The following is a 17,622-nucleotide window of genomic DNA, read 5'->3' on the forward strand; positions in this document are numbered from 1 at the left end:
TGGCACATTCTGGAAGATCCAAATCTGGCTGTAGGTCTATTTCCCAGAATGAGGTTCCCAAACATCGTAATGGCTTGAAGACCAAGTCATGGCACTCTCCCTAATGTCTGCGGAAGTGCCCAAGTGCTCTATTAAAGAGTACATGATGTTTTTTAGGCATTGTATTAAGAGGTCTACTGCTCAGTGGCGGTGGTACTTAGAAGAGCGTATCCTTGGTTCGGCTGGATCTGATTGTTTGAAGGAACACGAGTGTAATCTTTGCTCCGGAACTTTGCCTTTTGGAGGTGGTAAGCCCTAAGCATCATCTAGGCGAGAGGTCTATCACCCCAACCATGTGCGGCGGCTTGGTGTCCCGACTTATTCTATTGAAGTCCTATAGAAGCTGCAATCGAGGCACCTTATGGGAGAGGTAGATGATGCAGGCTGCACAAGGATTGCGGCGTGTAATAAATAAGATAAACAATAGTCAGGATGCTTTCTATCCATCACCGGGAGCCCAATTCTGCATTCTTTATCAGTATAATGCACGGTGGAAGGCTAGGTTCACTGATCGCTAGATTCAGATTACATGCCACGAAGGTGCTCTTTGATGGCTGGGACTCCTAGGCTGTCCATACAAGGGCGAGGCGAAGAAATATATGGTGCATACGATCAAAGACATCAACGCCTAAGTAATTGAAGGTAAACTTTCAATTCTGCCCATGTTTTTCCATTTTGTCAATGATTATTGCATTCTATTACAGTCTGATGTTTTAATCTGTTCTATCTGTTTGTATCAAATCCTTCTATGACAAGGAACCTTGGGGACAAGTTGTTCGAGGCTAGAGAAGTTTTGGTAAGTTTAATTCTTTCATTCGCATTTTCCTGCTTTGGATTGTCTTCTAATTCTTCCTTCTTACGTAGTTACTTACATCATTGCTCTTTGGAGACTTAGAGCTCCCTTTTAGGGACGAAGAAGATCGCGAAACTACTGGCAATAGCCATTGTTGCCGAGGCAACTCCTTTGCGGAAGGAACAAGAGAGAGGAGATCGCGCCAGTGCTGGGCAGTCTTTATCCCGACTGAAATTTTAGGTAATATTTAACAATGAGACCTTCCTTAGCTCTGTTCTTTTCAGCCCATTTGTTCTAATCTTTTATCTTTGTTCTTTGTAGCCGAAAGTCCCCCTACCCCTCTTACTAGGTCAAAAAGACTTAGGAAAAAAGCCGTGGCATAATCGAGGAGATAAAAGAACACCTGCAGCAGTTCTGCTGAAACCTCGGAACTATATTGCGGGAGAAGGAAGTAGATGTCTCAACAGGAGATGAGAAAAAAGGCAAAGAAGTTGAAGAAGAGGTAAGATCCTGTCTTCAATTCCCGGACATGATCCATTTTGTTTATGTTTTCTGACTTGTCTATTTATAGGAAGATTCTGCTGAAAGTAATAGCAGAGTCTTATCTTTGGCGAACAATGAAGCTCAAAGGATAGAACCTACTAGCTCAGGCCCCTATTTGATGATGTGGCGGAGAACATTACATTCTTGTTCCAAAGCTTGAAGCGGAGCGAACATTCCGTTGTTGTCCTTGTTCCTGAGGTAACTTCTGTCCTTTCTTCACTTTGTTTAGTTTTTGCAATGCTGTCTATTTTATCCTTCTAATTGGTGTTCTTGTTTTTTCTAGGTAGAAGAAGACAGAACTGTTGGGACCTTGTTGTAGTGACCAGCGCTTTCAAGCCCCTATTGTGGCCATAAGTATCTTGGTGCCTTCAGACCCTTCTCTTATTCTAATTCAGCATAGAACTAATTGAAATTATTTCTTTGTAGATGCCTATCCATTCTATCCCTGGCTCCTCAACCACAGCCTCCTTTGTTGATCCAGAATTGGTATAGTTTGAAGCTATGGATCTGGATCTTTGGCCCGGACAAGCCGAGAAACTTCGGTTCCCACTCGACAATGCTAAGTCCAAAGCAGTAGAGAGGCGGTGGACAAAGTGAAAATCTGGCAGTCAACCAAGATGGACTTGGATGAGGACAACGAAGCCGTTGATTAGTTGATGAAAGACCTAGACACTGCTGCATAGGGAGAACATGGCTCCCAGGCCTATTCTTGAGATCGGTTTGGGTGCCGCAAAAGATGCGCTCAACTTCCATAACCACTATGAAGATCTCAAGCCCTCCTTTAATGCCTCAATTCTGCAAGGCTACCCATGAAGCCAACTTGGTTGATTATAAAAAACAGAAGGCATAATTGGATGTTTTGGTGTTGACTACAAGGGGACCAAATCCACTGTTGATAAGCTAGAAAAACATATTGAGGAACTCCAGAAGCAACTAGCTTGGGCTAAGGGAATGGCGAGGAAGAAGCTTGGGGTGGGCACCAAGACTAAGGCAACCTTCCTTGTGCAGAACATGGTTTGACTTCTAGGCGACATTGGAGATTGCAGAAGCTTCCATTCACCTGTGCTTTTGTAGAAGGAGATCTCCACTAAAAAGACCGGATTGCAAAAGACCCTTAGAAAGTTAGGACTTTGAAATTAAAAAATGTAATAAAACTTTAGTCATAGCTAATGACTATATTTAAACAAAGATCCTAATTATTTTTGCAGAACTTTGCATTTCCATTTTCTTCTATCTTTGATGAAACAAAAAAGGGCAGAAATGAAATATATACTAAAGGTAAAATTTTGTACAAATCTGAATGGAAAATCAAACAACAATTCTATCCTTCTCTCCCTTAATTCCAGGATCAGTTTGTACTGCCTGTGAATGCCACATAGTTGGATAGAACTTTTTCAAACATTTGCCATTGATTGGCGAAGCATGGATGTCTCCATCTTGATCCTGTAATCTGTATGCCCCCAATCCAAGGACTTGCTTAATTATGAAAGGCCCTTCCCATGTAGGTGACCACTTTCCATAACCAGTTACGTGTGTTTCAAGGGGTAGAACTTCTTTCCAGACTATTTCTCCTTCTTCAAAACTCTTGTTTTTAACTCTTTTGTTATAGGACCTTACTACAGCCTGTTTCCCTGCTAAGAGTTTGTTGAGGGTATCAATTCTGCTTGTGTCTAAACCCTCTTGTTCTAGCAGCATTGTTTGAGAGTAGTCTTCTCCAACCAAATTGTGTTGCTGAGCAATTCTAAGAGATTGGACCGCTATTTCCATAGGCAGAATTGCATCATGGCCATAGGTTAGAGCATATAGGGTCATGCCAGTTGCATCTCTCTTTGAAGTTCTATAGGCCCAGAGAGTTTCTGATAATTTCTCAAGTCATTGCTTTGGATTTTTCTCAAGCATTTTCCTGATAATGTTGATGATCACCTTGTTACTTGATTCTGCCTGTCCATTAGCTTGAGCACAATAAGGAGTGGATTGAAGTAGTTTGAACTTGAATGCTTCTGCCATATCTAGCATTTCTCCAGACATGAAAGAAGATCCCCTGTCAATTGTGATTGACTCTGGAATGCCAAACCTTTGCACAATCTGTTCTTCTACGAAGATAATGATCTCTTGAAATATGGTGGATTTGACTAGCTTGGCTTCCACTCATTTGGTGAAATAATCAGTAGCCATTATGATAAAACAGTGTTGCTTGCTATCGGCTGGATAGATTTTGCCAATGAGGTCTATTGCCCATCCTCTGAATGGCCATGGCTTGATGAGTGGATTCTTGGGAACTGAAGGAGCCTGCTGGATTAGACCATGCCTCTGACAAGCTTCACATCCCTTGGAATATTCTATGCAGTCTTTCATCATGGTAGGCCAGAAGTAACCATACCTTCTGATCAACCAACACATTTTCTCCCACCTTGATGTGCTCCACAGATTCCTTCATGGACTTCTCCCATGACTTTCATGTATTCTTCTTTTCCTAAGCATCTCAAAAGTAGCTTATCTTTGCTTTTTTGGACCAACTCTTCATTCCACATGAGATAATTTAAAGCCATGATTCTTAATCTTTTCTTGGCTGGGAGGGCTGGATATTGCAGATAATTAATCAGGGGTAGTCTCCAGTCCTCCTCACTTATCATGGCAGAATTTATATCTATCTCCATCTCTCTGGTCAAAACTGATGGCAGACTTTTCTTTCCTACCTTGATGATTCTCTGTACACAGTCTTCAGGCATCTGTACTCTTGTTGCTATTTGAGCCATCTCATTGGTTGCAAGGTTTTCCTCTCTTGGAACATGTTCCTAAGTGGCGTCCCTGAGATTCTGCCAGGAGATTTCTGGCTGGCACCAAATAGATAGCCAAAAAGGGACTCAAACACTTGTATTCTCCAGCAATTTGTTTTAATACGAGCATGGAATCTCCCAGAATTTCCACAGATTGAACTCCTAGTTCTACTAGCATTTCAAGGCCTATGATCAAGGCCTCATATTCTGCTTTGTTGTTGGTGCACTGGAAGTCTAGCTGGAATGAATAACAGTGTTAGATTCCTAGTGGATCTTCTAAAACAATCCCTTGAGAGCTAAGTGTTTTAGATCCATCAAAGTATAGTTTCGGGGGTGAGATGGGTGAGTAAATGGGATTATTGAGACAGGTGTGAGCTCTGGTTAGCAAGTCTGCATTGGCTATATTCATGGAATCCATATTCTCAATTTCTTCTTTTGGATGATCTGCCAAGAAATCTACAACAGCCGCCCTCTGATGGATTTCTGAGGAACATATCTGAAGGCAAATTCTGACAGGGCTAGAGTCCATTTGCCAATTCTCCCCCTCAACATTGGTCTTGTTAGCATGTATTTTATTAAATCTGTTTTGGCAATGATGTAGGTAGTGAAAGGTAGCATGTAATGTCTGAGTTTTATACCAGTAAAGTACAAAGCCAAACAAAGTCGTTCAATTGCAGAATATTTCATTTCTATTCTGTCAGTTTTGCTCAGGTAATAGACTGCTTGTTTCTTCCCTTCCGTGTTATATTGAACTAACGACTTCCAATGGATACTTCTGATCTGAAACATATAACTTGAGTGGTGCCTCTCTTTGATGGGGACAGAATTGGTGGATTTGAGAGGTAATGTTTGATTTCCTCAAAAGCCTGCTGGTGTTGTTCTTCCCATTTGAATGTCTGTTTCTGGTTTAATCTTAACAAGGAGGAGAATGGCTGGATTTTTCCTGCAGAATTGGATATGAATCTTCTTAGAAAGTTAATCTTTCCTAGGAGACTCTGCAATTCTTTCTGGCTCAGCCACCTCCTTTTGAACTACAAAGAGAGCATCGGGTTAGTATGAGAGTATTAGGTAACTGCCTTTGTGTATGTGAAGTTGCTTTTATGTATCGTGTGTATATGTGGGTAATGAAAGATTGTGGTGAAGAAAAATGTTGGACGAAAATATTTTCTATTGATCTAGGTTGACGAGGTCCTTTTTGAAGATGTGCTCTTCGGATCTCATCTCGATAATTAGGACTATAATCCGTCATTTGAGTTCTTAGTCCAGGGTCTGCCTAAAGATTAGCCAATATTTCATCTAATTCAATAGGTCTTGCTCTTGGACTTGAACTACCCGGATTAGACTCACCATCTAGGTACTTTTCTCTTAAAGTATCGTTCCATGATAATTTTTTTCTATACATAAATTAATTCAATCAATCAATTATAAAGACTACCCTAATCTAATCCAAGTAATAATATCAATCAATATAAACTCTAATACAATTATCCAAATAACAAAATAATTTAATATCAAAATACAAAAAATTCTAATTCATAAAGAAAATCAATCTATTAATATAAATTCTAATCCAAATAAGAAAATCAATCAATTTCACCATACCAATAAATTATAATTTCATGAAAGATATATCAATTTCATTAAAATTATCCAAAGCCCAAAAGAATATATGTAAAATTATCACTTACTTGACTTTATGAGAAGTGATGGTAGCGGAGGCAAGAGGTCGTCGGTGATGGCGGCGGCTTGTATTGGTTGGTGGTGGTGTGGTGGAGGTTGGGGATTAGTTAGGGTTTTGAGAGGAGATGGAATTTTGAAAAAAAAAATTGGGTCTTTAAGGGCTGCTGGAATCGGGAGGGAAAGATAAGTTTTTGGCCAAACACAGCTTCAAAATGGCGTCGTTGAAGCGAGTTTTAAACAAAATTAACACGCTGGACCAAGGAGTCGTTTTGTGCGGTTTAAAAAAAAAAAAAGTAAATCGCGGCTTTGCCTGGCGCACATGTTTTTTTCACTAATATCCTTCTTTGAAACCTAATTAAAAATGCCCTCTATAAAACCTCCCTAATGCTTGTGTATTGCCCTTGTATCACTTTTTTTTGTGGTTCTGAGCTCAGAGCTCTCACTCTCACTCACTCACTCACTCACCTCTTCTCTCGTATGTTTTCTCTCTCCCTTTCATCCACATCGGCGACGGCAACTGTCACCTCCTCAGAACCCACATCGGCGACGACGACCTCACTCTCTCTCTCTTTATGCCATTGTTCTCCACCTCCATCTCTCACTCTCTGTCACCTATTTCAACCGCCATTCTTCCCCTCCGGTTCAACAAATTTCTCAATTTACTTCAGCATTCCTGAAATCCATTTAGGTTTTCTTCTGCTTGTTTCAATTTCATATAGTGGTCTAGAAAGTTGCTCAAAATCCAAATTCTTGGTACATCGTTTTATTTATCATGCTTATTTGCTTGTTCTGAATATATGGTTCTATTTGCCTGGTTAGGCTGAGTTGATGAGTGCATGAGAAAATGGCCTGTAGGTGTTCGATGAATCACCTTAATCAGGCGCACTACGGTTTTCTTTGAGATACAAACCAATTGGGACAATTCTCATGGTATATACTTAAAGGTGAACTTCTAGGAGGACCCAATGAACCCATCTAAATGGATGGAAAAACATGTGAGTTTTATTATAATTTGTTTACGAAGATGTCTTTACAGTGCATAATGGTTTTGTTAGATCGCCATTGACATTAGTTTAATTACCTTTTAACAATGCATGAGAAATGTCCCTGTTTTCATAAGAAGACTTACACAAGTGCCATATTATGTCAGTTTATAGCGAATGGATACTTGGTTGTGTCATTTGATATTTGGAATTCTATTAGATTTATTTACTTATTTTTCAACTTTTGTGTCATGCCTTGAGTTTCTTTCGTTTCAACATCTCCATTTAACTTGCACTGTGAACAAGTTAATACGTTTTGTGTCATTTGAAATTGAGAAATAAAGTTCATGTTATTATTTTGCAGGAATTCTAAAGGCTATGATATGGCAAAAAAGTATGTGAACAAACAAAAGAAACATAGAAAGGGTCTGATGCTGATGCTTCCATGGCCAGGTTTTGCTGCTACTTCGTCTTCCTCATTTACCTAAAAGAAAGGGTCTATATCTCTAGCATTTGCATCCAAATGTCCCTTGCCATGCCCTGCCCTACCTTGCCCTGCAGTACTAGCTAGCACTACAGCCCCTGTTGTACGTGGTCCCCTGATTTGGTTTCTTTGAGCCATGTGATGCTTTCAGCTTCCTAGATCCAACTCCAATGACTATTTTTTATTAAGTCATAATTTACTGCCTATAATTAGGACCTGCGGTTTGAAGTTTTTAATTTGGAACAATTCATGTACTGTTAAAACATAAATGGTGCAAAGCCAATGCCGAGAATATAAAAAATAAGCAATATGATCTTACGGGGGTTAACGCCCATGTAGATATGCACTGATCAAGCTTGAGCAGTAAGGCCTTTCGTCTTGTGCTTGGTAGGTTTGCTTTTCCTCGTCCATTAGATGTTTTCCAATTCTGAGGTGATATGATACTCTTCCTCTTGGCATTATTCTCATGGCTGTGAAATTTCAGTTTGCAATGAATGACTATATCAATCTAAAAGATTATTTTTGTGTAGAAATTGAATGAAAGTAAATTGTACTGCATACCTCTGTGGTGTCTATGTTCTGGAGTTAATGTTGTTGATCAATGATTAGCCTCTTTCATAATTCTTTCATTGATTAATATTGTTGTTCTCTTATTGTTCCGGAGTTAACTTGATTGAGTTTTGATGCATTGCTTGAAATTTTCGATACCATGTGAGTTATAAGTTACGAATGAAGCACAGACGAAAAGCAATGAACTCTATTTTTATAAGAAACTTAGTCTGCTTTGAGTCTTTTCTTGATACGTATGTAGGAGATTCTAAATTGGGCTTGTTTGTGCTTTTGCGCATCTGCATATATAGCAATAAAAGGAAAGTGATGGTTCCAATAGAGCATATCAAAGATCTACCTCATTAGTACCAATTTGTCTTTTGTATTACTTAGTATATACATATTTATATATGTACATATTGATATTGCTTTATTTTTTTTTCTGTTGTAGAGGAAGATGATGGATGAATTTGAGAAGGTGAAGCAACAATTGGTAGAGTACGAGATCATGTCACGGCCCATATCCCACAAGCTTGGTCTGTAGTTGAGATAATTGACAATTTTTTTTCATAACAGTTGGACCAAGATTATTGTTGGCTTCTAGAAGATTGTTGTCATTGAGAACCTTCATCAATTTGGGGTGGGACAACATTCCATTCAGTTGCAAGAAGTGTACTGTAGTTATTAGGAAAAAAAACATGTAATTAAGGAACTATTTGTGTGTCAGACATACCGTGTAATTATTTAGTCCTCATGGAATGAAATTGAGTTCAATTTACTTGAGAAATTTCAGTCTTGAATATGTTGTTTTTACATATTTGCAAGGGTATGCAATGGGAAAATTCTTTTATTTATATTATACATTAAAGAGAGCACATTATATACATTATGTGTATATATAGCTCATTCTTCTTGCCTTTGTATTGGGATGGCAATGGGTCAAATCGGAGGTGGGTATGCCATTCCCATCCCCATCCCCGTGAAGCTTTTTTCCCCCATCCTCACATTCATACCCACAATATAGACTTCAAAAAAAAAAGGATATACGAGGGCAATACAATAGCAATACACAAGCAATAAAGGGCTATACAATGACAATACACAAGCAATAAAGGGCTATACAATGACAATACACAAACTCCATACCCCCTATAAATTTATTCCAACACAGACTTGAAAAAAATATATATACGGGGGCAATACACAAACTCCATACTCCCCCTATAAATTTATTCCAACACAGACTTGAAAAAAATATATATACGGGGGCAATACAGTAGCAATACACAAGCAATAAAACTCTATACAATGGCAATACACAAACTTCATACTCCCCCTATAAATTTATTCCAAGACTTTAAAAAAAAGATATACGGGGGCAATGCACAAGCAATAAAAGGCTGTACAATGGCAATACAGTAGCAATAACAAGCAATAAAAGGCTATACAATGGCAATACACAAACTTCATACTCCCCCTATAAATTTATTTCAACATACTTTAAAAAAAAGATATACGGGGCAATACACAAGCAACAAATGGCTATACATGTGCAATACATATCAGTCATGGCATTTGCCAATTAAATCATTGATTTGGTTACATTTGTATTTTTTTCTTCTTTGTAAGGGGAACAATAAAACCATGGAAACTAGAGATTGACAAATTTCCTTCTAACTTGACTTTCATAAATTGATGAACTAACAATGTTATCTCATTACATCTTAAGATATACATAAGAAAGTGGCAAAAAAACAAAAAATTTACATCTCCTCTTGGTCTGGAATTTTAACACAATTTATATCTATAAGAAAAATTCCAAGACATGTCCTGTTAGACTCGAATTTAAGCTGAAAGTTAGCAATTTCTTCCCCAAAAGAGCGTAGCCACTTGAAACAAGACAATCTTCCATCTGTATAAAATGGATCAAAAATGCAAAAGGCAGAGAATGGTGAAACATTCAAAATACCAGAAAATGCCATTGGTTGCAAACATTAAGAATTGAAATTATTAATTAAATGAGTATAATATGCTAAATTCACACTTTTTCATATTAAAAAAAATTAAAATTAAAAGAAAATCAAATAATGGATCCTATTTTTTTTAGAACACAACTACCCATTATCTTTTTTAATTCTAAAATAAATTTAATGTTTTTTTTGAAAAAAGCCTCTCTCAAGTTCGAAAGCTCATGCAGAGAGGCTAGTATATATATATATATATATATATATATGTCATCATTTTGCTGGATTTTAATTTTGTCTCATACATTAATCTCAAGGGTTGTTTACTCAAATGGTCCTCAAATTTATAGCCGAGTTGCATTTTGGTCCCTCAACTAAATTATTCATTCAAACGGTTCACCAACTCTATATTCATCGACGAATTGGTTTTGCCGTTACATTATGTCAATGTTGCTATTAAATGTAGGGGTAAAACAGTCCAGTTAAATAAAATACTAAATACATTAAAAACTAAAAATCAAATAATAATAAAAACCTCCCACCTGCCAGCCCCTAGCCCAGTAACCATCACTAAAGTGCCCCATCTTCCCTCCCCAAGCCCCATCTCTCTCTTCCCCCTTTCTCTCTTCAAACAAACCCAGACCCTTGTAAGAGCATCTGTAGCCCCTTTCTATCTTTGATTTGACACAAACAAGCTAACTTTTTTATTTCTTCTCTTATTCATTCTGTTGAGGCCCAAAAAATTAACGGTTGGGCTCGAATAAATTCCCGGCCCAATATAACACATTATTGAGAAAAGACCCAATTTGGAGCACGCAAAAGTCCGCCATGCATGAGTCACACTCTATGTAACAACCCAAACCTAAAATTAATATTTAATTATTAATTTATTGGAGGAAAAGACTAAAATGCCCTTAGAATTTTTATTAGGTCAAAGGTTGACTTTTTGACCAAGAGGGAATTTGAGAATTTCAGTTATACCGTTGCGTAGAGCGTAGCGAGATGAATTCGTAGACACGTAGTGGGCCCAAATCCGAGTTGTATTGAAGGACTTATAGTCAAAATAAGTTGGAGGGCAAAATAGTAATTTGGAGGGTCAGTGTTTTTTTTAAAAACCTTCATCTTCTCTCTCTCCTGGCCCCGAGCTCTCCCCCTTTTTTTTCTCCACCGGTGGCTTCCAAGAGCCACTCGCCACCACGGCGGGCCATGGGACCGGACCCAAGCGGACGGGCAGCTCCCCCTTCCCTTTCGGTCAAACCCCACCGTCGAAACCGGCAGAATCGCGGAATTAGCCCAGAAAAGCCGATTTTTAGCAGAATTTTCGAGCTTCCGTTCTCCCTCCTCCGGCCACGAAACCAGTCGAGTAAGGTATGGATTTCTAGCTATTTTTCATGCTCTAGCTGATGGTTGAGTAGGATTTGAGGAATTTCTAGCGTGAAAGGGTTAATTTCGAACTTAGGGTTCGGCCGGTTTTGAGACCACGGTTTCAGCCACTTCCGGCCACTTTTTGGGGTATGTCCAAGAACAAAAGTGGTTCCAAATAGGGTGTTTTACCTAGGATAGGAGTCTTGAGCCGAGTTGTTGAGTTTTTCCGGCGAGCCGTTATTGCTTTAAGCACCACGCGCCCGCGTGTGGCGGCGCGTGGGCAGCAGGGTGGGGACCACAGTCAGTTCTAGAGTGATCTCCTAGTCCTCACGAGCGCATAGGATTTTGCGGATCTTAATTCGGATACCGTTTGAACCCCGAACGGATCTCGCCTAGTGTGTGATTTCCGGGTTCACTAGTTTTGCACCGTTGGATCGTAACAATTTTCAGGTATGTTGATCTAGGTAATTCCAGGATCGTATAGTATTTGACGGATCGTAAAACGAGTCCCGGAAACTCCGAAAACGTCAACCCTAGAGTATGTTTTACGGATAATTGAACCAATTACAAGTCGAGGCGGGAGAAAGAACTACGTGTGGCAGATCCTCGAGAAAGTGCGTAGGCAGCCTCGATTACGAGCGCAGCCATGAGATAGGGCCCGAGTTTGTGTTATCGCTTTGTGGCATTTTGGTCATTTACGACCCATGGCACTAGGTGTCGATTTTGCAGTTTCGGCCGGATTCAAAGTGGAATTTGGGTCAGTCGTTCAATTGGTATCGAGCCTTAGGTTAACTTCAGACACACATTACATTTGCATCCGTATTTTCAGACTTGCTGGACAATTATTAGGTTGTTTTATTCCATTTGTTATTTTATTATGTTATTCTATTTGATTGCATGGGTGTCACTGAGAAAACAGATATCCAGAAAGACTTGAAAAATTTGTGGAGGTTTTCATAGGAAAAATATATATTATACAGGTTTTTGTATATATATATATATATATATGCATATGGATATATTTTAAGTTCAGTTGAGAATCGATTTATCGAAAGTTTGTGTAAAAAGCAGATTATGGTTTTTAAACCCACCGTGAGTACCCCGATTGCCTTGAGGCGATCGATTATTTTGCTCCACGAGTTCGGGGCGCTGAACCGTGTGATACCGATGTCTGATCGATTATTTTGCCCCACGAGTTCGGGGCGCTTTGACCGTGTGGTGCGAGTGCGGCTCGGATTGAGAGGTTGTCTCGAGACACGCCATTTGCGGATCGTGACTACGGTCCCCGAGTCACGCGATTCTGGCTCGGGTTGACTTTGTGTCACGAGACCTGCGGAATTGACGGATATCGATTGCGGCTCGGGTTGATTTTGTATCCTCGAGACCTGCAGGAATTGTGATTATCGAATTGATGGATATCGAGGAATTGTGGATCGATTATGGGGGTATGCCTAGGTGGAAAGAATTTCAGTTTTGAGATGCTTTTAAACTAAATTAAGGATTTTATACAGTTACCACTATTTGCTTCAGTATCACAATTGTTTTACAAATATATATATATATATATATACACATATATGTTTATTTATAAATCTTAAGTGAGGTCGATATAAAGATATTCAGAGTTTGCCTATTTTCTCTTAATCCAGTTTGTTTTAATTTATCTATGATTTTAATTGTTATTATTGGATATGGTATTAAATATGTTGCCCCACGAATCTTACAGATTATCCAGACCGTGGGAGTCAGAATTGCGGATCAGGTTGACGGATGTCTCCTGAGTCGGCCAGAATTCAGAACATGATGAGTTATACATTCAGTATTTTTTCAGTAGAATTATTATTTGATAAGTCATGCATGAATAAGAATGCACAAGTTAGCATGTTGAATTGCCAGAGTATCTTTGTTGATCAAGAAGTTGAGATGAATTTTATTAGCAGATTGATTTATTTGAATTGTTGGGGCCTGAGGCCAAAATGTTATGATGCTTGATTATTTGGATATGATTTAATGCATGCTGGCAGATGAGTTATATAAATATATATATTCTTGTTTTTACAGGCCGAATATTTTTGGGAATGCTCAGTTTCTGGGAGACTACGAATTTTGGTAGAAGTCGCACTTGCATTCGATTAATTACAATTAAGAAGGGCAAATTAGTCTTTTGTGCCCAACATTAGCCAAGTGTCAGATACTCAGAGGGAAAAAGGGTTTTAGCTGATTATCGAGTTAAGGGCAGCGAGTTTTAAGTCTATCGAAATTCAAGAGTAAATTAACAGATCTTTTGAGTTTTATATTTCCTTAAGCGGCTCAGTACTCGATACAAATGTGTGGCCCTCAGATTTTATTGATTACCCTATAGATACAGTTATTGAGATGCAAGTAGTGAGTACAGTACTAGAAGAACAGACTTGAGAACCCCGGGTAATAGATGTAGGCTTAATACCCATCACTCGAAAAGGTGAGGGTATACAAATATAAATAGGTTGCTCCCAGATTTTATTATTCGAATTATAGATGCAGATTACTCAGACTTATAGTTGTAAACGAGTAGCATTGTGGGTCCAGTACCCTCACCCCCTCTGATAGAGGGAAAGTAAATTTCGAGGACGAAATTTTATAAGGGGGGAAGATTGTAACAACCCAAACCTAAAATTAATATTTAATTATTAATTTATTGGAGGAAAAGACTAAAATGCCCTTAGAATTTTTATTAGGTCAAAGGTTGACTTTTTGACCAAGAGGGAATTTGAGAATTTCAGTTATACCGTTGCGTAGAGCGTAGCGAGATGAATTCGTAGACACGTAGTGGGCCCAAATCCGAGTTGTATTGAAGGACTTATAGTCAAAATAAGTTGGAGGGCAAAATAGTAATTTGGAGGGTCAGTGTTTTTTAAAACCTTCATCTTCTCTCTCTCCTGGCCGAGCTCTCCCCCTTTTTTTCTCCGGCGGTGGCTTCCAAGAGCCACCGTCGCCACCACAGCCACGGCGGGCCATGGGGCCGGACCCAAGCGGACCAGGCGGCTCCCCTTCCCTTTCCGGTCAAACCCCACCGTCGAAACCGGCAGAATCGCGAATTAGCCCAGAAAAGCCGATTTTTAGCAGAATTTTCGAGCTTCCGTTCTCCCTCCTCCGGCCACGAAACCAGTCGAGTAAGGTATGGATTTCTAGCTATTTTTCATGCTCTAGCTGATGGTTGAGTAGGATTTGAGGAATTTCTAGCGTGAAAGGGTTAATTTCGAACTTAGGGTTCGGCCGGTTTTGAGACCACGGTTTCAGCCACTTCCGGCCACTTTTTGGGGTATGTCCAAGAACAAAAGTGGTTCCAAATAGGGTGTTTTACCTAGGATAGGAGTCTTGAGCCGAGTTGTTGAGTTTTTCCGGCGAGCCGTTATTGCTTTAAGCACCACGCGCCAGCGTGTGGCGGCGCGTGGGCAGCAGGGTGGGGACCACAGTCAGTTCTAGAGTGATCTCCTAGTCCTCACGAGCGCATAGGATTTTGCGGATCTTAATTCGGATACCGTTTGAACCCCGAACGGATCTCGCCTAGTGTGTGATTTCCGGGTTCACTAGTTTTGCACCGTTGGATCGTAACAATTTTCAGGTATGTTGATCTAGGTAATTCCAGGATCGTATAGTATTTGACGGATCGTAAAACGGAGTCGGAAACTCCAAAACGTCAACCCTAGAGTATGTTTTACGGATAATTGAACCAATTACAAGTCGCGGGAGAAAGAACTACGTGTGGCTTGATCCCTCGAAAGTGCGTAGGCGGCCTCGATTACGAGCGAGCCATGAGATAGAGCCCGAGTTTGTGTTATCGCTTTAGGGCATTTTGGTCATTTACGACCCACGGCACTAGGTGTCGATTTTGCACAGGTTTCGACCGGATTCCAAAGTGGAATTTGGGTCAGGTCGTTTCAATTGGTATCAGAGCCTTAGGTTAACTTCCTGTAGACACAGCATTACATTTGCATCCGTATTTTCAGACTTGCTGGACAATTATTAGGTTGTTTTATTCCATTTGTTATTTTATTATGTTATTCTATTTGATTGCATGGGTGTCACTGAGAAAACAGATATCCAGAAAGACTTGAAAAATTTGTGGAGGTTTTCATAGGAAAAATATATATTATACAGGTTTTTGTATATATATATATATATATATATATGCATATGGATATATTTTAAGTTCAGTTGAGAATCGATTTATCGAAAGTTTGTGTAAAAAGCAGATTATGGTTTTTAAACCCACCGTGAGTACCCCGATTGCCTTGAGGCGATCGATTATTTTGCTCCACGAGTTCGGGGCGCTGGCTGTGATGCTGATGTCTGATCGATTATTTTGCCCCACGAGTTCGGGGGCGCTGACCGTGTGGTGCGAGCTCGGATTGAGAGGTTGTCTCAGAGACACTTGCGGATCGGTGACTACGGTCCCCGAGTCACGCGATTGCTGGCTCGGGTTGACTTTGTGTCACCGAGACCCGCCAGAAGTGTGGATATCGATTGCGGCTCGGGTTGATTTTGTATCCTCGAGACCGAGAATTGGGTTATCGAATTGATGGATATCGAGGAATGTGGATCGATTATGGGGGTATGCCTAGGTGGAAAGAATTTCAGTTTTGAGATGCTTTTAAACTAAATTAAGGATTTTATACAGTTACCACTATTTGCTTCAGTATCACAATTGTTTTACAAATATATATATATATATATACACATATATGTTTATTTATAAATCTTAAGTGAGGTCGATATAAAGATATTCAGAGTTTGCCTATTTTCTCTTAATCCAGTTTGTTTTAATTTATCTATGATTTTAATTGTTATTATTGGATATGGTATTAAATATGTTGCCCCACGAATCTTACAGTTATCCAGACCGTGGGAGTCGGCGGATCAGGTTGACGGATGTCTCCGAGTCGGCGAATTCTGAACATGATGAGTTATACATTCAGTATTTTTCAGTAGAATTATTATTTGATAAGTCATGCATGAATAAGAATGCACAAGTTAGCATGTTGAATTGCCAGAGTATCTTTGTTGATCAAGAAGTTGAGATGAATTTTATTAGCAGATTGATTTATTTGAATTGTTGGGGCCTGAGGCCAAAATGTTATGATGCTTGATTATTTGGATATGATTTAATGCATGCTGGCAGATGAGTTATATAAATATATATATTCTTGTTTTTACAGGCCGAATATTTTTGGGAATGCTCGTTCTGAGGAGACTACGAATTTTCGGTAGAAGTCGCACTTGCATTCGATTAATTACAATTAAGAAGGGCAAATTAGTCTTTTGTGCCCAACATTAGCCAAGTGTCAGATACTCAGAGGGAAAAAGGGGTTTTTAGCTGATTATCAGATTAAGGGCAGCAGAGTTTTAAGTCTATCAAATTGATAAATTAACAGATCTTTTGAGTTTTATATTTCCTTAAGCCAGTACTCGATACAAATGTGTGGCCCTCAGATTTTATTGATTACCCTATAGATACAGTTATTGAGATGCAAGTAGTGAGTACAGTACTAGAAGAACAGACTTGAGAACCCCGGGTAATAGATGTAGGCTTAATACCCATCACTCGAAAAGGTGAGGGTATACAAATATAAATAGGTTGCTCCCAGATTTTATTATTCGAATTATAGATGCAGTTACTCAGACTTATAGTTGTAAACGAGTAGCGCTTGTGGGTCCAGTACCCTCACCCCCTCTGATAGAGGGAAAGTAAATTTCGAGGACGAAATTTTATAAGGGGGGAAGATTGTAACAACCCAAACCTAAAATTAATATTTAATTATTAATTTATTGGAGGAAAAGACTAAAATGCCCTTAGAATTTTTATTAGGTCAAAGGTTAACTTTTTGACCAAGAGGGAATTTGAGAATTTCAGTTATACCGTTGCGTAGAGCGTAGCGAGATGAATTCGTAGACACGTAGTGGGCCCAAATCCGAGTTGTATTGAAGGACTTATAGTCAAAATAAGTTGGAGGGCAAAATAGTAATTTGGAGGGTCAGTGTTTTTTTTAAAAACCTTCATCTTCTCTCTCTCGGCCCCGAGCTCTCCCCCTTTTTTTTCTCCGGCGGTGGCTTCCAAGAGCCACCGTCGCCACCACAGCGGCCATGGGGCCGGACCCAAGCGGACGGGCAGCTCCCCCTTCCCTTTCGGTCAAACCCCACCGTCGAAACCGGGAATCGCGGAATTAGCCCAGAAAAGCCGATTTTTAGCAGAATTTTCGAGCTTCCGTTCTCCCTCCTCCGGCCACGAAACCAGTCGAGTAAGGTATGGATTTCTAGCTATTTTTCATGCTCTAGCTGATGGTTGAGTAGGATTTGAGGAATTTCTAGCGTGAAAGGGTTAATTTCGAACTTAGGGTTCGGCCGGTTTTGAGACCACGGTTTCAGCCACTTCCGGCCACTTTTTGGGGTATGTCCAAGAACAAAA

General features: G+C 39.6%; 1 protein-coding gene across 1 annotated transcript; it reads right to left on the reverse strand.

The window, feature by feature from the left end:
• Window positions 1–2,683: 2,683 nt before the first annotated feature.
• On the reverse strand, window positions 2,684–3,187 carry LOC148917822 (uncharacterized). The gene has a single exon (XM_089050410.1). It carries the CDS (start codon window positions 3,185–3,187, stop codon window positions 2,684–2,686), a length of 504 nt encoding a protein of 167 aa, XP_088906536.1.
• Between the last annotated feature and the right edge of the window lie 14,435 nt (window positions 3,188–17,622).

Source organism: Prunus mume, linkage group LG4 (genome assembly GCF_029339155.1).
Source record: "Prunus mume cultivar Tortuosa linkage group LG4, ASM2933915v1, whole genome shotgun sequence".
In the NCBI taxonomy this organism is placed as follows: Eukaryota; Viridiplantae; Streptophyta; class Magnoliopsida; order Rosales; family Rosaceae; genus Prunus; species Prunus mume.

Coding starts and splice junctions, on each gene's coding strand:
- LOC148917822 (XM_089050410.1), bottom strand. CDS start 3,187: ATGACCCTATATGCTCTAACCTATGGCCATGATGCAATTCTGCCTATG.